Here is a 20805-nt window from a genome sequence, read left to right as displayed (position 1 = left end):
TTTAAAAAAAACACCATCTTTAATTCAAGTCATTTATTTTTTACTGAAAATATTAAACATAAAATGCAGAAAAGAAAGATTGTTTTTATCAAAGTAGAAACTACATTAAATATATATCAAGAATTCACATAACAAATTTAGAGAAAAACTACCATACAGATTTATGCATCAGTAAGAATTATTCAGGTACCCTAACCCTACATTATATAATACATAAATACATATATTGCTTCACATTACCACTAACAAAACCCCCAAATATATGGATTTGTTTCCAAACATGACATTTCAGACAGAATTAAGACCTTAGACATGATAGACATAGACCATAAGACCTTAGACATAGATGTTTACTAAAACATCAATGCAAAAACTATTCCTGGATGATCCTGAATTGCTTCTTGTGCACAGACCTAAACTGATGCTACATGATTGAATTTGCAAGTTCTCATCCAGTTTTTTCTTCTCATTTCTTGTAGCCACCCATATAGCCTCTCAGGAAGTCCTCGAATCGTGGAACTGGGTACTCATGGGCCACATTTTCAGGGAGAGCTTGTTCTTGCTGGGTTGGCTGATCTTTGTGTTCTTCACTTGCGGACTCTGCCCGGCGCAGACGGCAGTTGTAATCGATTTCAGGGTCACAGTCCGGATGGGGCTCGATGATGCCGTCTTTGACCCTCTTGGCTGCTTCAGCTCCAGTGGACAGCTGAGGGGTAAACTTACCACAGTTGGGGTCGTACGGGTGGCAGTCTGGTTTAGAACTGGCAGCACTTGCCCTCAAGTCCTGGCTCTCCACCGGGGTGCAGTCCTTATCGTAGAACATGTAGCAGTCATAACCTTCCTTTGTCTTCCCACGGATGCCCAGGTGGTGACGGGTCTGGAACTCCGGGAGAACCGGAGGGGGTTTCCTGAGCGCAGCGGCTCCACCCATCAGACAATACGGATCGTAGCGAGGGTCGCAGGCCAGGTTGAGAGGCGCAGGCTCATGTCTTGGCGCATATTCCAAGACGGGCTTATTGAGTTCAGCTAGTTTGGCAGCTGTAAAGGGGTTGCAGCCCTCTTCAAACAAAGGGTTGCAAAACCGCTCTTTAGGTGCTTCTGCGTTCCCACCTGTTTGGGCTGCAGGTGCAACTACATTCGTGACGCAAAGGGGGTCAGTGGCGGGGTTACAAGTGGGGTACAGATGAAACAAACCTGAAGGTGATCTGGCCACCAGCTTGGGCTGGCAGTAAGGATCTTTGGTAGGATCACATCCAAGGTGACCATAGGAGGGCAGAGGTCCAAGTGAGGGCCTGTAGCCATAAGCAGCGCGCAGGTGGTACTGCAAACACTCTGTGTCTGAAGGATTGCAGATACGCAACAGTTCCGCCCTCTGTTCAGCCGACAAGAAAGGCTCAAGGACCGGAGCGTAGTAGTAAGCTGGCGGGGTTTTCAGAGGCAGAGGGAGTAGAGGGGACAGAATCGGAGCAGGGACCTTTTCTGGGGCGGGTGAAGGCTCTTCTTCTGCAGCTTTTGGTCTAACAGCATAGAGGCAGTAGGGGTCAATGTAAGGGTTGCACACTGTCACAGTAGCTTGCCTCACAGGAACAGGCATGACCATCTTGGCTTTGGGTTTGCTGGTGGATTCTGCAATGCAGTCTGGGTCATCCGAGTTGGCACAGGCTTTGTAAATTTCGCTCAGGTGAGTGAGGTAATGGTTGTAGGAGCGTCCCTGTTCTACTCTGTGCTTGTTCTGCAGGTAAACAAGATACATGCGATCCATGTCCTCAATCTGTGGAGATAATCACAGAGAAACAAAACTGGGCTAATTGGATTACTCTTGTCGCAATCTTGTGTAAACAGCTCTTAAGAAAGTTTACTTATTTTTAGGACAATTACATGAAGTCAGAAAAATATCAAAAAGATTTTGACCCTGACTAGCAATCTCTGTTTTCGTTTAAGGCTACTCACCCCTTCTTGGTTGTTGGTCTGCATGAAGTACTTATACCAGCCCCAGAAATCAGGCAGGCTTCTGTAATAGGCAACATTCCTCCTGCTACGGACCAGCTTTTTCAGTGATGACTTGCTGTCTGTCTTCACCTCAGCAGTGTCCTCTATACCTGAACCAGCACATGACAACAGTAAGTATCATTTAAGCATCATTTAAATGGATAGTTCTGTCATTAATTACGCACTCTCATATCGTTCCAAACCAGTAAGACCTTTGTTCATCTTTGGAACACAATTAAGATATTTTTGATGAAATCCAAGATCTTTCTGACCCTCTCAGAGTTCATATAAACAATCTTAATAATGTTCCAAAGATAAACGAAGGTCTTTCGGGTTTGAAATGACATTTAATTACATAATTAATTAATTACAGAATTTTCATTTTTGTGTGAACTATCCCTTTAAATAATATTTAAGACAACATCTCAGTATTTTATTTATTTATTTTTATTATTTTTTTTAAATCTTACAATAGTGTATTTTATTATTTAGCATTTTGCCGACTTCACTATTATTATAAAATATGGAAAACTCTGTGATGATTTGATTGAATTCTTCATTTTTGCTTTGCCTGTGTGTCACAGTCCATAACTATGATGCATAACCTAAAATGACAATAAGAAGAAGGAGATTCTATTTTGGGGCCAAGATGTCGAGAAGTTTTATGTGAGACAATGAACCACTGCCATTTTGCAGGTGTGCAGCATAATGATTCATGTTTAATGGCATTATCTCACATCTGAGCTTTGATGTCAGTGCCATTTACAGAATAGCTGATGATATAATTGCACAAAAAAGTCCAACTCACCATCCTCTTCTTCGCTGTGGCCTACAGGACCAGCATTCAGAAAGTCTGTGTCAGACGTTAATAATAAAAAAATAAAAAAATTAATAAAAAATGCAAAAAAAAAACAAAAGAAAGAAAAAATTAAATTGACTTGTTAAGAACCAAATGTCACACTTCTGAAATGAAGGAAAATGCCAACCGACTATGAGTGCACACAGCAGGCACTTTTCCCGTCAGCGGAGCCTGTGTCTTATTCTAGTGATTACTGCTCTGTCTCGGCTCTCTGAGAGCTTTAAGTGCTCTAAAATGGGACTTAAACTTCCGGGACCCCCTGCGAGTGTACCTGTTAAAGTACAAAGAGATTGGGGAACCAGCCCGCAGGCTACTGCCATAATTACCACTGCTGTAAAATAAAATGAAGGATGTAAAATGTTCTGTACATGCAACATTATTTGTGGCATATATCTGCATCTCCGGTTGGTCTCTTTAGATGTTTATAGCTCCTGGAAAATATACAGTTAGCTGATAATCACAAGGTCTATGTTATATTGAAACTGTTTGACTGAAATCACTTCACAAAGGTGTTCACAAAAAAGAATAACAATACACAATGATCATTTGTTTTCTCTGGTTTAGTAAATACTGTGAAGTTTCTGCTGTAATAGTAACCAGATGCGCTTTGTTTCACAGATGGATGCTTCATTTGGTCCATACTTTATAATACTACGGTGTTTACACTGAGCAAAGTTTGAATTGTGCTAAATATTCAGGATAACAGAATATTTTCTTTTGATCAAAATGGATTCTCACCTGGCATAAAGACAGTAGCAAGAGCCATTCCACAGAATATAACAGATAATGTTAGTCTGGCCATTTTTCTTGATTAATTGAATCCTGAAAACAAAAACTGAGAGAGTGATACATATCAGGGACATTTCCAACCAATATTCAAAATAATGGTTGGCCAATTGGGGTTTTCAATAGTTGATTCTTAAATAATAATGAACTTTTAAGTATTTTATCTTTTAAAAAACGCATAATTTGTTTAAAATGACCAATAACTTGAAATAATGTGTTGTTGTAGAATTTAGTTTATAGACTGCAATTCACATTCTATTGTTCTTGTGAACAATAAAAGTCCAAATTATTTACTTTTTAGATTTATAAGTATTTCTTATGTTTTCCCTGCAATTTTTTAATGCCTTTATGAATATCGTCTTACATAATTCCCAAATTGTGTTGTTGTTGTTTTTTTCTTTTTAATTTTTAATTTTTACATTGTGCAATGATGGGGAGGGAGGACAAACACATTATAAATAATACAACATATATAGAAATCCATGTAAGATTTTCAAATAAACAAATAGATGATAGATAGATAGATTTCCCAGTGCTCATACCTCCACCTAATTTATTAAGAATATTTTGTCTTAATCAGTCAACTGGATGAGAAAAGAGATCTTCAAAAGCACTTACCTGTTCTAGTAGAAATGTTTGAAGATACTCCTAAGTTGCCGGTGGGCTCTGAAGGGGCTTACTGAACTCTTCACACAACCCCTGCACTCCCCTTCCAAACCCTCTGAACTGCTGTGGCGAACGCCAACATTTTTAAGGCGCTCCATGAAATAAGAAAAAAAGGCATGTCAGATGTCAGGAGCTTGCTGTTAGCCTTTTTGGGATTGGCTCTTGCAAAATCAGCTCATTGACCAATGAGAATCCTGTAATTAGGAAGAAAAGCAGCAAGATCCAACTTGGAAGAGGGAGCTGGAGGGATGCAGAAATAATCAAAGAAATACCTTTTTAGTGATTGATGAATGAGGTGCCACATCTACCACTGAGACACAAACATGACCTTCATTCCTCCCCATTCTGCCATATGAATTATATGACTTCTGAATCCTCAGTATTGCTCAGAATTATGCAGATTTATAAAGTAAAGCTCTATGGAATTCTCTGTTTATATACTTTGCTTATGCTTATTTTTTAATTTTATTTTTTAAATAAATTAATCTAAAAAGTTCTTCATATAAATTAGTTTTATTTAGGCAAACATATTATTTAATATGCTTAACCTGAAAACATCATTTAACAACAAGAAACTCGTACAGTTTTGGAAAAAGTGGAGGATGAAATGCTGACGAAACTTTCATTTTTGTGTGAAATATCAAGAAACCTTTATACAATATTGTTAAAATACCCTCATCATCTTCCTCATTCAAGATTTTTAGGCTTAAGTCTATATGGCAAAGTGAAAACTGTAATGTAAGCTAATTAAAAAAACAGACTCGTGCTGTTAAAAAAAACTCCCCCCAACAAGCAGATTCCTGTCAGCAGCTTTTTGAAGGTGTTATCTGGAAGTTTCTTCACACTCGCTAAAGATTCCACAGGAAAAGCAGAAAGTGTCATAAGAAGCTGAAGACAACTGAAGATCAGAAGGTTACAGGATGCTATAAAAAAATCACGTTTGGGTTAACGATCCCGACTACTTTTTATGACAAGAACGTCAGAATGATGGCCTGTCAAATATCATTTCAGGTGATTCCTTTCCACCATATATAGCTGCAAAACTCTATAGCCGAAGCTATATGGTGGCTTCCTGCTTATGGTTTAGAAACGGCATCTCCAACATGCAGCTCTTCTGCAAATACTGTACTGTATGTGACTGAATGTTTAATAGTGTCCACTAAGATACATTCATCATGACGATGGGATGGCCAGATCAGCATGTCCACTGTTACACATATAATTAAAGTTCAGGCTTGCTGCAAACAGGTGTTTTACATAGCACATAAACCTGCAATCCAACCTGGAAGCAGCTGAGCACACAAACACGATATGGCCTCATAATTTCAACATACCACATGTAGAAGAATGTGACATGCGCTCAGAATTTTGGAACACCTGGCGCCAGGGAAGAGTTTAAAAATCACTTAGAAGACAAAAAAATTATTTGTTCTTCACTGAAGCTATTTTTTATTAGCATATCTACAGTATATTTACCAAATGTCTACTTATCTTTCCACAAACATCTAATTGCCCTATTTCACAAACTTTAGTGAAATAACTGACTTTTTGACAGAATGAGTGTGGCTGGAAGGTCAAGGTGGTAAAACTCTTTTATTTCTCTTTTCACAGTTCACCTGTATGTCTCTGTAGAGTTTTATGAGACTTGAGACAAGCCAGCTTTCACATCTTCTCGCCTGGAAATAGGGCAGAGCACTTTTCATTTCTTTCCACGCATACAATGGCTCCAAAATGCATTCAGACTTAAGTAACACCTAAAAATGTGTGAATATCAAAATATTGAACCAAGTGGTATTTTTCTTAAAAGTATATCACAAACTCTCTATTCAAGCTTATTTTCAAATGTTAAAAAAATGCTGGTGTTCAAAACAAATCGACAGTTTCTGGTTACGTGTCTAAATACAGTCAATGAGATAACTATGAAATAACTATAATTCTGCCATGCTTTTTCCCAACCAGCAACACAATTTGTAAACAACAGCATTTTATGGAAAACTAAAGGCCTTTCTAGAAAGAATTCAGGCTTGTTTTCTTGTAAGAAAAAAAGCAAACAGAAATGGTGTGTATGACACCATGCAATTTACATGCAAGAAAGGACAAGTAACTGAAACTTCACATATTTCAATGTGACATGGGTGACATGAATCAAATATATTAAAATATTAAGATAAAGCAATACAAATAATATGTTTAAGAAACCTTTTGTTATATGGTTCTCTGTGTTTATATTGTGATAAGCAAAGTAATACAGTAGGTCTGTCATATACTGACAATCTTTTTTCATTTTTCTCTTTCTTTGAAGAACATTCAGAGCAAATGAATGTGTGGCAAATTTTTTGTGGCTTGTTTGATTTTTATTTTAGCCCTGAGACACAAATCACACCACATTAAGCCACTCACTTCATAAAGAAATTCTGCGGTAGTAAAAACATCTCCTGCTGCGCCTGAATCTTTTAAAGTACCACCAGATGCAGAATTATGGAAGAGTTTCTTTTTAATGGTTTCAGTATGTTTAGCTATAACCTGTACAGGCACTCATGTTGCATCCTGTACATTTGTTCAGACTGAATGTTACTGAAAATGTTGGTATTGTTCTTTTTATCTGCTTTAAGTAATTATAAACATCTCTCCATAAAAAGCTGTCATAATATTTAGTCTTGAAAAATGAATAGTTCACTTTAATTCATGCCCATTGGATGAAGCCCTGCATAGTGATGAGCATAAATCATACGCATTTGAAATATGACTTTATTTTGTTCTTCTGACTTGAGGAAACGTTTAGGTGATGTATGGATAGTGCACTTTACAGGTGGACTACGAGTAAATCATGGGGTGCTGTTTAAGTGTCAGATTTATGAGGAAAACTGTTCCTCCCCTTTACCTGTAAACCTACAAACAGTGAAAACAGCTCATATTTAACTTGTACCTATATAATGATAGTGAATAAATCTATTTAATCATGTATTTGGTGACAATTAACAATACACATTATCATTACAATTTCATTAGTTATATCTTTTTCATTCCAAAATTACTATTACAAAATGAAAAGTCAAATTTTTAAGTCCTTAATTACTAGAAGTAATAACCATTTGCTTTATATACAATTATCACTAAATATAATATATAAGTTTAAGTGAAGAAAAAAAATTTTTTAATGTGAAATTTGAACCCAATGAATGTTTTGACCTCATTTAGGATTGTTTTAAAGTCACTTAAGACATTTTCCATTGCAAAACCTCATTCAGAATAAAGACAAAAACCACAATTTTGAATTGTACTGTTTTAATTACATTCTGAAGATTGTTTATACGACTATATTTTGCTTCTTCTCTTCTGCTCTGACAGACAAACTCGCACAGGCATATAAGGCGATCATATGTGCGTGGCAGCAATCTAACAGGAGAGATATATAGGAATAAATAATATATTTAAATAAATTTAAAAAAAATGCTCAAACTGACACGGATTAGAATCATTTTCGAATAGCAGTCATTATAGTGACTGGCAGAAATTCCTATTCAGACAATGTGTTACAGAAAGCGTTTGATACATCTCAAAACAAAATTCATAATACATCAGAAGTTTGTTAGAAAAACTCAATTTAGATGCACACCAAGCACCATACTGTGAACAGAAACAGTCTTGGTTATATGTGCGTCTGTACTTACATTGATGAAAAGGCAATTATGAATAATGGGTCAGTTGATAAAAGACTACTCTCTTTCTCACAGAAAGCAGATAATGATCCCCAAAGAGATATGTTGATTTAGAAGACTGACTAAAAATACAATTGTCTTCTCTCTACATTGTTCTTGGGGATTAAATACATTTTACTTTTTGTTCCTTTTGCTTTAAAAACAACTTAAGGGTCTTTTTGTACATTAAAGAGAAAGAGTTCACCCAAAAATGATCATTATTTACTTTGATGTTTTTCTAAACCTATGTGAGTTCTGTGGAACACAAAAGATAATATTCTGTGGAAGTGTTTTTGTTTATAAAATGAAAGTCAGTGCCGTCTAAAACAACATTACAGAATATTAATTTTTGGGTGAACCATGCCTTTAAGCACTATTTGATGAATATTCATATGAATCTAAATCATAATCTGTTCAACTTTGATGCCTAGTTGGTTCACTATAAAAGAAGGTGCAAATTGAAAAAAAAAAATGTCTAAAACATGACTACCCATGCAAAGTATTACACTAACACCACCAGCTTTTCAAAAATCCTTCATGAAAAATACAAAAAAAATTAGAAAAAAATATTTCAAATAAAAATACATTTTTGTCATGTTTGCTTATTAGTGCCATCGTGATTGTCATTTAGTGGGAGGCCCTTACTCTTTGGCCATGAAGCTTTATTTTATAAGTAATTATGTGAAGTTGAAAAAATTAAAAATATATGGCAGCAAAATATGCATCGACCAGCCCTTTAACATCTAAACGAATGACTTTACTCTGGTCCATAACCCTCTGGTCATTGGCGGGTTGGAGGTTGACAGGAAACATTGTGAAAACTATTTCCTCCGATGACCCACTGAGATGGAGCTACGCCAAAACCAGCCATAATCCCCTTCCCCATGAAATACACAAATAGCCTCCTTCCACAGATGACTTTGTTTTTATAGTAAAACAACTGAATCACACCAGCAAAGTAAAACAATGGAATACCTTCATTACTCTGGACCTTTCCCTGTAAACCCGACATTTATCCTCCCACCCACATCCCATCACAGAGGGAAGCGGAACCCCTCTGAATAAAATCATTGGCGCCCCAGTAGTTTGGACAGAAAGCCTGAAGAGGGTTTGCTAGGTTTAGACGTTTCTGCACGGCTTGAGCGGTCCAGCCCCAACTCGCCTTCCAGCTGTTCCAGCTCTGATTGGTCCAACAACTCAAAGCCCTCCGCCTCGCTGTCCGATTCCTCGGCCAGGGCCTGGACCAGCGCAGGTGCTACAGCCGCCTCCAGGCGCTCCTGCATTGCCGCGGTTACTGCTGCCGTGATTACGTCTCCAGCCAGCCTCTGCACAACCTCCAGGGCCTGGGCCACAGGTTCCTCCTCTGACTGTGTGAACCCAACCCTGCTGGGATGGGCTGGTGGGGTGGGCATCCCAATGCTCAGGTCTTCGTCGTCATCTCCATTTGTTCCCAAGCCATTGTCCAAGGAGGGAAACTCTGGTAGACCACCGGTGAAGACATCCTCGTCACTTCGCCGGTCTGAGTCTGTATCAAATAAATAATATAGAAAATGCCCCCATTTAAAAAAAACAATGAGATACACATTCAACTGGAATACAATTTGGTATAATACCTATTATTGAATGCCTCAAAACAATATAAGTTATCAAGGTTTTAGACATTACATACTTTTATTGTAATGCTATAATACACAAACCGCTCTAATACATAAAAACAGCTTTCCAACATAGAAACCTGACATTCATTCGATTCTTAAATCTCCTTTTTAATAATCACAACATGCAGATGACTAATTGATTCCGGTGTAATAAAATACATTTATATATACTTAATATAAAACACACACAGACACACACACCAGTTTCTGGCAGTTAGTTTGCAGGATTTTTGTTATGTAAAGGTCTATCTGTATCATTTGTTATATTTAGACTATATTTCAACCTGGAAAATCACCCACATACAGATATTTCTGGAAAAGGTAAGAGCTTTACCTTCAGAGTTGTCTGTCTGAGGTGTGTGTCCCTCTGAAAGGTTAAAGGTGCCATTGTCTGTCCATGTTATTTCAGAGACCTCTGTGTCGGATATAGACAGCTCTTTGCACACGGTGGAGTCCATCTGTATTAGATACTCAATATCAGTTCACACACAGACAGAAAATGGACATATTATGTATATTATTATATTATCGTCATATCCTAAAGCCCTCACAGTCTTCAGTGGCACATGATAAGCGTGTGAGTAACAGTTATTTGGCCAGTTGTGTGGCAGCTCACTGACCTTGGGGAAAAGTGCAGACAGATCTGCTTCAATGCTCTCTCTCTTGGCTTGTGACTGGAGTATCCTTTTCTCTTCAGCGGGAAAGGAATATGAAGAATGCAAATCAGCCATGACTTTAAATTAAAGATTTCATTCAAAACCAAACAGAATCAATAAAAATACTTCAGTTTAATTGAAAAATGTAAAAAATGTGTGTGAACTATGTTTTATTTGCTTAGTGTGTTGCCTTGTTAGCTTAGCAACATGTTAATGTGGTGCGCTCCAAATCAGTCACTTATGAGCTCCCATAGAGCATTATTTTAGTATTATTTATATATTATCGTTTTTATTAAAACATTTTCAAATTTTATTTATTAACATTTAGCTTTATTTTTTTAGCTTTTTTAACTGCCAGGAAACATTTCTAATTTGTATGCTTTATTTCCACTAAAATGTATTTTGGGGGCCAAGCTACACTGTAATTCATGTAACATTCAGTAATTTTCTAGTTGTGTATTTGAGACGTACCATGATTCTCCTTTATTTTCTGAAGAAACTCGCCCACTCCAAAGTCCAGTTTCTGTAGAACTGGTTCCAACCACATCCCAAACTCATGTGACGACACCAAAGGCCAGAGAAAAATGCCCAGCACTGCAGTAAACAGATGTAGAAACTATTAATGTACGCGTCACACTTACCAGTGTTTATGATCCTGCTGACTGCTAGGAAGAAAGAGAAACCAGAGACTGAGTGGGAATATCGTCATGGTTTCATTACTAGGAATCCACGATCACATGACGAACAGACTGTTGGATGTTCTCGAGTGTGCTGGAGGTAAATCAAGGAAAGGCTATGCTCACCTTAGCCAATAGTAGCATGGTTACAATCAGTTGTAGAAAGACTTTTAACTATTAACAAACATCTTTTTTTGTGTAGGACCTAATTTGGCACTTACCTAAGATGTATGAAATAACAACCCCTGGAATGTAACGTCCAAGTATTGCCAGAAAAGAACACATACTGCACACCAGCAGACAGAACTGCAATGAGACACAAATTACTTTGACAAAATACTTTTGAAGAGTTCATAAACTGATGTGACATACTATACTCTAAATCTATTTTAAATATAATTTAAATTATTAAGTTAATTATTTTATAATCACTTTATATGCAGCTTTTACGAGCTCTTGGAGCTCTTTACATTGAAAAATTGTATTAAATATATTATTAATTTTAAAATTTATATATATATATATATATATATATATATATATATATATATATATTTTTTTTTTTTTTTTTTTTTTTTTTTTTTTTTTTTTTCTATACATAAATAAAATATTAAAAGTATGCTTTTAACATACATCACTACTAGATGCACCAGCATTAGTGATGATATAAATTATTAATAAGACCACTGTCAGATCATGAAATATTAACTAGAATGCAAAATGGTGGTTAAAATGGGGAAAATGTAGAAAACAATTAAGATTTGACATGATATCCCCTATACGTGGTTTCCCTATATACATTTATACAAATTTTAACCTACAATCTACATTTTAACGTAAAAAAGGGTACATTATGCAAAAACTTAATCTGTCCATACCTTGCCTGGATTCTGCTGCTTAAAAGAGGAGGTCTCCTCAATGAAGAGCTTGAGGCTTGTCCAGAAGTCTGTGAATGGAGATCCTGATCCAGACTTGCCCTCCTGGATAGAATCAATTACCTCCCAGCTACAATTAAAAGACCAGTAACATAAATGATTATTAAAGTTGAACCAGAAGTAAAGTCGACCCTTTTTGAAAAAGCGCATATTCATTCATTCAATTAAACAATATAAACGTCTTTATTTATCATTGCATATCTGTTGAACACACATGCTGCTATATATTTGTAGTGGCCTCTTAACCTCTGGAACGGTGATATGACAACATGCCTATAGACTATACACGACATGTAAATTCATGGAGGATGGAAAGAATTAAATAAAAATGTAGACCTTAGTCCATTTTAATAAATGGATGTCAGTGTATATAGCTTTAGCTATATAGTGTGTACTGTACGCCTTTGAAGGCAGAACAGACACTGTGTACTTCACAGTCTGAGTGATGACTGCAGAAATGTACAAAAGGATTCTTATATCTAAAATGGTTTCATGAGATAACTGAAAAGGAGGCACCCTGAGAATGCCTGGTTTATAAATTACTGGGAATTACTGCACATTGAAAAAATTGGCTTCACGTATTTGAAGGTTCACCCAAGATTGTTTTAAAATATGATTACATATCAATCTATTTAGGTCCTTACCCGACAGCTTACATCGCCAAACACATTTTTAATTACATAATCGCTATTCCTTGAACCCACTGGCACTCTTTGATGAGCTTAAATCACATATGAGGTTACATGGAAAGTTCACTTTCATGGAAAGTATAATATAAGTTAGCTTTAAAAATAAATCATGGACAGCTAATAATAACATCATGTAAAAAGTCAAGTAAATATTTCGTTGGTCAAACATTTGGCTTTGAATGAATTAGCATGACTTTCAGAACAGGGGAATTTCTTGGCATCTATTAACAGGTGACTTGTTAATGCCCTTTATCTGTGATTATGCGCCCTATTCCCATCCCCTCACAGCTGTCGCCCTATATTTCCCATCTCCAAAACAAACCAAACAATGCCACCTAGGTCTATATGTCGAAAACTTTAAGAACAAAGTCTTTCAAACAAACAGATTGACCCCAAAAACATGCTACACATAACCCATGCAATTAGGAACTCTCCTACACATCCGCTTCCTCAAAAAGGTCATAAACCACCTCCAACATTACACAGACATGTTTCCCCACCGGAGGTTTCCTATTAAACAGAGCGCATGGGGGGCATGTGACTATGAGGCAACAGAGCTCACATTAGCATTTCACCATCTAAGCCAAAGTGCCAGAGAAAGTGAGCTCAGGCTTGCCCAACCCAGACCAGAACTGACAACTGGAGATCAATGAGGTGTAATGCTCACAAGTGTTAAGAGATTTCATCAGATGAGATCTTTTGGGAAATCCACATGCTGACTAACACTATGTGGTGTTTGATAGTTAACGCTATTTGAAATCATACCGCATGGCATACTTGCTACTGCTAAATGTTGCATGTGAAAACCAAATAAAGTTTGCTGCCTCAAGAAAGTGCAAAATCTTTTAAAACCAAAGAACATCTGTAGAAAAGCCTCTAATGTCTCTGTAAATGCCAACAACAGGTGAGACTGGATTCTGAGAACCAAACCGCTCGACTAGCTGACTCCCATGCTAATCGCTAAAACAACAAAGAAAGCTACTTGTCTAACACTCAAACAGACCCAGTGACAGAGCACTAAAATAGCCCAAAACAAACAGCTGGGGAATGCCACTGAAAATCAATAGTGCCTCTTAAAATAAGGGTAAAAGGCAGTATTTTAACAATGTTTTTAGCTCGTCTGTGGGCCTGTTCACGTACACTTCATCACACATGACTGACAGGTTCCATGGCTGTGTGGTGTACATGCACGTATCAATACCTATAAAGTACTTGTGACAATCGACATAAACTTCCCCCTAGCAAATGTTCCAAAACAAGGGTCACTATGGAGACCACACAGCCTCGGATGCATCTAATGTATGACTGACATTTGAAATAATTAGGAAAAAGCTCTTATTTGAAACATGACAAACCTAACTGCGATGAAAGTAAGATTAAAACAAAGATTACTTGATTCAAATAACATGTTTTTCCAAAAAAAAAAAGACATATCCAAGTCATATAAACAAACTAGCCACATAACTATCTAGAAGTCTATAATTCACATAACACTGATTCGTAGTATTCAAAGTTAACAACCACTTCTGTCTTTTTACCAATTTCTTCAATAGTGTATTTTTATTTTTATTACCTCAGTGCTGATCCACAGTCTTCAGCAGTCATCTCAAAATTTCTAGGTTTCAACATGAAAGGCGTTCAGGTAAGTCAGAAGGTGAGCGTGTCAGTGATAAGTTCCAGAGTTCAGACAGAGTCACAAATGAAGTGTCGCATGAAGCCACACTAGCTAGTGTTTATGTTGACCAAGGCCTGAGCTTCACTATTTCAACTGGTCAGGTCTAAAAATACCAGAGTCACATAACATTCCTCAAGCAGGCATCAGACAGACAGTGCTGGGGTATGAACACACACATGCACTCCACATAATACCCCCTTAATACCCTCTTCACAGAATGAGACCCTCTCAGAAGAGTATTTTAAATTATGCACATTTTTCTCAATGAAAAATGATCTCCATGCAGGAACATGGGTCTCATAACAAAAAAAACACCCTGGTATCACAATAACTTTCCAATGTTTCCTCTCTCTGTTAATCTCACCGATTTATAGTAAATTACTGTTTAATTGTGAATGTTTTAAAATCTCATATTTAAAGAGAGGTTACATTTATTTATACGTCAATTATATTTTAAATATAGAACTTCTTTAGCACAACATATATAAGTAAATATTATACAATATAAATATCAAACAAATAAATAAAACTGCACAAGCAAACATTCAGACAAGAGTCTGAATCATGAATACATCATGAAAATAGAACTTAGAAATGTTCTCAGGACAAGGGGTATTTTTTTTGTAAATGTCCATTTGGGGCAGGCTATCACACTTTTATTGTTTTAATTATTATTATTATTATTTACATGCGTTTAAAAAATATGTATATAAAATGTCCATTTGAGACAGGTTTTCACATTTTTGTTCTATTTTTATAAAATTATACAATTTATTAATTAGTTTTTTTTTCATAAGCATCCATTTGGGGCAGATTGGCACTTTTTTAATTATTATTATTTACCTGTGTTTTAAACTGTATACAATTATACAACTTATCAATTAAATATTTAATTTTCACAGATGTCTTTTTTGGGACGGGTTGTCACATTTTGATTGTTTTTCATAATTATTTACATGTTTTAAATCAATAGTTTGCTACTTTTGTATATTTTATCTTTTCATATTCGATTTATGGTTTACATTTTGCTTACCCCAGTATGGTTTGCTTAAACATCCAGCATGTGACAACATAAATTAAACCATTTTACCTAGTTAATAATGACATGTTCAACAACTTTTTTCTAACCAAGACTTCAAAATATATATACAGAACCTGACTTTCAAAAAATTACATTCCCAGAAAATGGGAGTAAAAAGTGTAAAAACTTGCCTAGTCTCCCCTGTATATACAGACAGTAACAGTCATTTTTATTATTTATATTCTCTCTTTGTTTATATCATTCTATCTATTATTATGACTTGGTCATTTGACTGTGACGAAAGGACCATGGTCAGTTGGTCAGCAAACAGTCATCTAACCCTCCCTCAGCCTTCCTCCAATGGGCCACTGAGTGTCCAGACACACCCTTTGTTAGCTAGTATCCTGTGATGTGATTGGCTTCTCGGTTGGGACCCTCCAAAATCCTCCCAATGAGAATGGTGAGGAAATCCAAGAAAAGTATTACCATCACTCTTGAGCGCACAAATGGCCGTGTCATTCTACACGCCATGCCACCCAGTCTGAAACAAACTCAAGTTTCACAACACAACATGCTTCCACAGGAAAAAACAACCCACTCCAGTGCATACGTCACAATGTACAGATAAACAAAGCGTTTCATCACTACAGATTAAACATATTGGTACATTATATTGTGTAAACATTTGTACCAAAGAAATAGTAACTAAATTTGAATTACCATATAACTTCTGTTGGAAGCTTCATAAAAACAAAAAAGTAACAGATACTAGTTCTCTTACTATCATCCCACTTTAAATATAAAGTAACTATGAAATAAACAAAACACAAAGTAGGGCACAACAGAAAGCTCTTTAATCCCACAGCTATGGGAGGACAGGGGACAAAGGGGTCAGAGTGAAGGTCCGGGTGAAAACAACTGTTGGAACAGGACTCACATCAACAGCAGCTGGCAGAAATGAACAAACTGAGGCAATCCAGCAGCTGTTGGTCAAGTACCCAAGGTTTTAATGAAGCCCGTCTTACATAAACACCACACTGAAGATCACTACACTGGCATCTCACACACTGGAGCTCAATGGTGCCATTGCATTTGTTTTTACCATAAGCATGTAAACAATGGCAGGGAACCTTCGGTCAGAATACAGCAAGACGCAAGCCGGATTAAAATAATGGAAAGCCGAAGGCCATTGATAAGAAGTATTGGATAAATTCATCAAGCGTTCCACTAATCCAATACTTTAACAAACTTAGGCCAACCTTTGAATGTTCTCATATGCAAAGATTTGATATAAATATTGATTATATAATCCTGGGTCACTTGGACACACTCTTCAAACTACTGCATGAGAAAGGTTACCAGTGTTGTACATTTCTAAGTTTCAAGAAGGTCAGGAGTGCTTTGTTAGATTACTTAATTAGTCTTGATCTCACAACAGCTCTTTCACAGAAGCACTGGATTTCACTGACATCTCTAAACTCACATGACAGGCTTTATGGATTGCTGTATGTCATCAATAATGCCAATAAGAGGTATAGGACGCCCTCTAGTGGATACAGAATGGACTGTAGCCGATGAATGGAAAATACTTGAGACAAATTTATAAATGCATTCAGATGTGTGCCCTCCTCAAATTTTTGAGTCAAGCACATTTTCAGAGCTACTAGAAAAGTAACTATTTGCATATTTGTTGTAGGTAGATTATTTGCTTTAAATTTAAATTCTGTCATGTTGTTTCAAACTCATATGAATGCAAAAGGAATTATTAATGGGCATAAAAGCTGCTCGGTTTCTCAAACTAAAAAAATATGGTGATCGCTGTCAAGTTCAGTTTATTAAAAAAAATAAATAAATAAGCAGTTCAATCGTTTGGGGTTAGTTTGACTTTTTAAGAAATTAATACTTGCAATGCAAGGATGCATTAAATTGATCAAAAGCACTTTTTCAAATGTTACACAATTTCTATTTCAAATATTTTTATACCTTAAAGAATCCTTTAAAAAGTGTCTCTTGGTTTCCACAAAAATACAAAATAGCTGTTTTCAACAAAAATAATAAGAAACGTTTTTGAGCATATGCTATTAGAATAGTTTCTGAAGGGTCATGTGACACTGAAGACTGGAGTAATGGCTGCTGAAAATTCAGCTTTGCCATCACAGGAATAAATTACATTTTAAAATAGAACACAGTTTTTTTCACTTGTAATAATATTTTACAATTTACTGGATTTTTGACCAAATAAATGTAGCCTTGGTGAATGTAAGATGTAATTTGAATAGGTGTGCATGCTCTAAATTTACCTGCTTGTCATACTCCTCCATAGAGCGGCTCCTGTAAGTAGGAAAATAAACATCAATGGGATCTACACTGGTGGTGGACACCATACCAACATTTGTTTCTATTCTCATGACAACAGTAACAACAGTCACACATGTTAGAATATACTGAGATTAAACAAACCCACACCTCTTGATCTGGAAAGAGCCACATCTCTCATCAGCTGTATTATAACTAAAAGAGCCACACACATGGAGATGAGGCTGAACACCCGACAGGGACTAAGGGACACAAACCTGCATGGAAAAAAACAACAATCAGGTTTCCCATCTTTAATCATGTGCACAGTTACAGTAAACAGACATCTATCTGTCACTTTCATATGTATAGTGCTTGTTTTTATATATATATAAAAGCTGTAAAATGATATAAGATCTGTCATCATACCTTTAAAAACTATAAAACTACATCCTCAAGTGTGGTTATTATTATTTCTATTCATTCTAATTACAAGTTATGTAAAATCATGTGCTTTGAGCGTGAAACTAATTCCTAATTGCACTCCAAAATAAAGCCATCCAATATTTATCCACATGGCACAACAAAAAAGCCATTAATACATTGACAACTTTTGTGCATGCAGGAAAATGCATATGAAATGTTTCAAAAAGTCAAAAATGTATCATGCTATGCAAAAAAACAACTGTCACTAGCACAAAAGGTCCACCACAGTACGAATAGCAATACAGCTGTAGTGCAGTGCACCGCAACCACAGATAGCCTACAGAGAAAATGGTCAAAGGAAAATGTCAGACTACAAAAAAACAGTTAGGCCTGCTGGCTTAACTAAGCAGAGAAATGTAGAGCATTGGAAAGCGATAACGACTGACCCATTACTGCTATATTTTATTTAAACTCCAACATCACTATGTCTTAAAGGAAATGTGATATTTGCATTCATACATTCCTCGTGTAATAAAAATATGCTGCGTCATGTGTCTCACCAAAAGGCTAGATTTGTAGTTGCGAAGAAAGCGGAAGTCCATAATGGTCTTTTCCAGTTAATCAGCTTTGATACGCGGCACAGAGGATACGTGTCTGCAGGGTGTCGGACTCCCGAAGGCTGCTCTTCCCCTTTCTCCGCCATCTCTCCTCCTCCACCTGAGCTGAGTGATCTGGAGGAAGCCTCGCCGGCGCTCTTTCCCACCGGCTCCACCTCTGAAGCATCCAGGCTGTCGCATCCGCCCTGATAAGCCATAGCAAAGCCCGCTCCGCACGCGCGCTGCCAGCTGCTCTTTATTTTGTTGTTTGGTCGCTGACGTCACTCAGAGGCAGCCCCGGGTTGCTGTTAGGAACTGTCCACCTGCTCCGGGTCAGGCTACCTCTGCATGCAGCTTATTGCTCCAAATCACAGCCAAATCAACGTTTTGTTTGATTTCGTTCATATTGCAAGGAAAGGATGCGTTGTTTTCTTCAATTCATCTTTTTCTTCTTCATCATCAGCCATCATTCTGAAGCTTTGAAAAATATTTCTTCTTTAGCCTACATTCCTCTTTTACAGTCATATGTAGATAATCTGATATTTTATTACTTTTGAAGACAAAATATGAATGAGCTTTATACGCTCTTTAACCACTAGGGGGCAGTGTACATTACTGTATAGTGCTTGTAAACAGCCACTGGCAGTGGAAATAAAAAATAATAATAAAATAATATTAAAGTATAAAATGACTATATAAAATATTATTCATTTAACATCTCTTAGGCCTACGTTCTTCTGATGTTTAATGTCGTGAAGTTGTAACATTGGCCTGGGGTAGTATAGGTATGTTTGTAGCAACAGCCAAAAATACATTGTATGGGTCAAAATTATCCATTTTTCTTTTATGCCAAAAATCATTAGGATATTAAGTAAAGATCATGTTCCATGAAGATATTTTGTAAATTTACTACCATAAATATATCAAAGCTGAGTTTCTGATTAGTAACATGTATTGCCAAGGACAACTTTAAGGCGATTTTCTCAATATTTAGATTTTTTTTGCTCCCTCTGATTCCAGATTTTCAAATAGTTGTATCTCAGCCAGATATTGTCCTATCCTAACAAACCATACATCAATGGAAAGCTTATTTATTTAGGTTGTATAAATCTAAATTTCAGAAAATAAAACATGATTGACATTTAATCTTGGCTGCAAGGTCAAAGCCAGTAGTAACACTATCAAATTGTTAGATTGGGGTCTTGTTATGAACATTACTGCACAGAAATTAAGCAGGTGATCGACTTGTCAGCTGATCAATATATCTTAGTAAAAAGGATTTTTAACACATCATTTCGGACAGCCTTAAAGATTACTATCATATTAAGGCAAAAACTACATTAATAAGTATTAAAGCAATTTTCCTGTATTTAATTATATTATTTTATCATTAAGTTAATATCAGGACGGTATGAAGTGTTACAATTGCCCTCATCTCTCCTGCTTTTGAATGCCAGTGTTGTGAAAGTGCAATGAAGTGGAGATTTCTGGCTCAATGCATAAGAAAAAAATAAATTTTGACAAAACAGCCTTTAAAGATATGCACTGAAATTGAAATCTACAGATGCAAACAGATAAAATGCACACAAAAAAACTAAAAGTTTAGTGTAGTTTTCTTTCCTCTGGTCTGAAACATCATATTATGAAAAGCCAAATATCCCAAAATTAAAAACAATGTGCCTATATAGTGTCTTGCCTTAAAATGATTTGAGCATGATATATAAAATACAGTATGTTTGGAAATAAGTACCAATTCCCATTTACATGGTAAAATCTCAGTCATACCTGCCTTTGAGAGACAGGCTCAGTGAACAGCATTGACCTAATTTTTGATGTTACACAGTGAACTGTGTACTTCTGAGCTGGCTGGTATTCAAAAATACAGCTTGGGACAAGTTTTAAATAAATGTAATATATGTTATATAATTGTATAATTCCGAACTTAACATGATTTCAGACAAATATCTATTTCTGTTTGGAATAATCTTGCATCAAGCAAGCAAAAGCAGCACTGTGTACCAGAAAGAAGTGTGGAGCCACTAATTGGACTGAATTTCAGTGGCAACAAAAGCCCTGGCTAGAAAATTCCAGCCCTGGTTTTACAGGGTCTGCTTTGTTGCTGCAGTGTTTGTTCTCTACTGCTGTGTTAACAGTTATCTTTTTGGTGGTGACCTCTCCC

At 36.3% G+C, this 20805-nt stretch overlaps 2 protein-coding genes across 2 annotated transcripts; both read right to left on the bottom strand.

The window, feature by feature from the left end:
- Positions 1–466: 466 nt before the first annotated feature.
- Positions 467–3650, bottom strand: LOC306845812 (uncharacterized protein; the record flags this gene model as incomplete). The annotated part of the gene is made up of 4 exons (XM_079378791.1): positions 467–1771; positions 1951–2099; positions 2798–2818; positions 3587–3650. The coding sequence occupies 4 exons, from the start codon at positions 3648–3650 to the stop codon at positions 467–469; spliced, it is 1539 nt and encodes a 512-aa protein (XP_079234917.1).
- A 3922-nt stretch (positions 3651–7572) lies between these two features.
- Positions 7573–18890, bottom strand: LOC306845962 (reticulophagy regulator 1-like). Its single transcript, XM_079378990.1, has 9 exons — positions 18591–18890; positions 17776–17882; positions 17610–17640; positions 11868–11994; positions 11211–11295; positions 10784–10906; positions 10277–10347; positions 9991–10114; positions 7573–9523 (listed from the first exon to the last, which is right to left on the bottom strand). Exons 1-9 carry the CDS (start codon positions 18842–18844, stop codon positions 9066–9068), a joined length of 1380 nt encoding a protein of 459 aa, XP_079235116.1. The 5' UTR covers positions 18845–18890; the 3' UTR covers positions 7573–9065.
- Positions 18891–20805: the final 1915 nt, after the last annotated feature.

The sequence above is a fragment of the Barbus barbus genome (genome assembly GCF_936440315.1).
Source record: "Barbus barbus genome assembly, chromosome: 26".
NCBI lineage: Eukaryota > Metazoa > Chordata > Actinopteri > Cypriniformes > Cyprinidae > Barbus > Barbus barbus.
Note: the sequence above shows the minus strand (reverse complement) of the source record. Positions and strands in the feature narration are given on the sequence as shown.

Coding starts and splice junctions, on each gene's coding strand:
- LOC306845962 (XM_079378990.1), bottom strand. CDS start 18,844: ATGGCTTATCAGGGCGGATGCGACAGCCTGGATGCTTCAGAGGTGGAG. Junction 11,995..17,609: donor TGGAGGAGTATGACAAGCAG/GTAAATTTAGAG, acceptor TTTTAATTGTAG/CTGGGAGGTAATTGATTCTA. Junction 9,524..9,990: donor TCAGACAGACAACTCTGAAG/GTAAAGCTCTTA, acceptor TATTTGATACAG/ACTCAGACCGGCGAAGTGAC.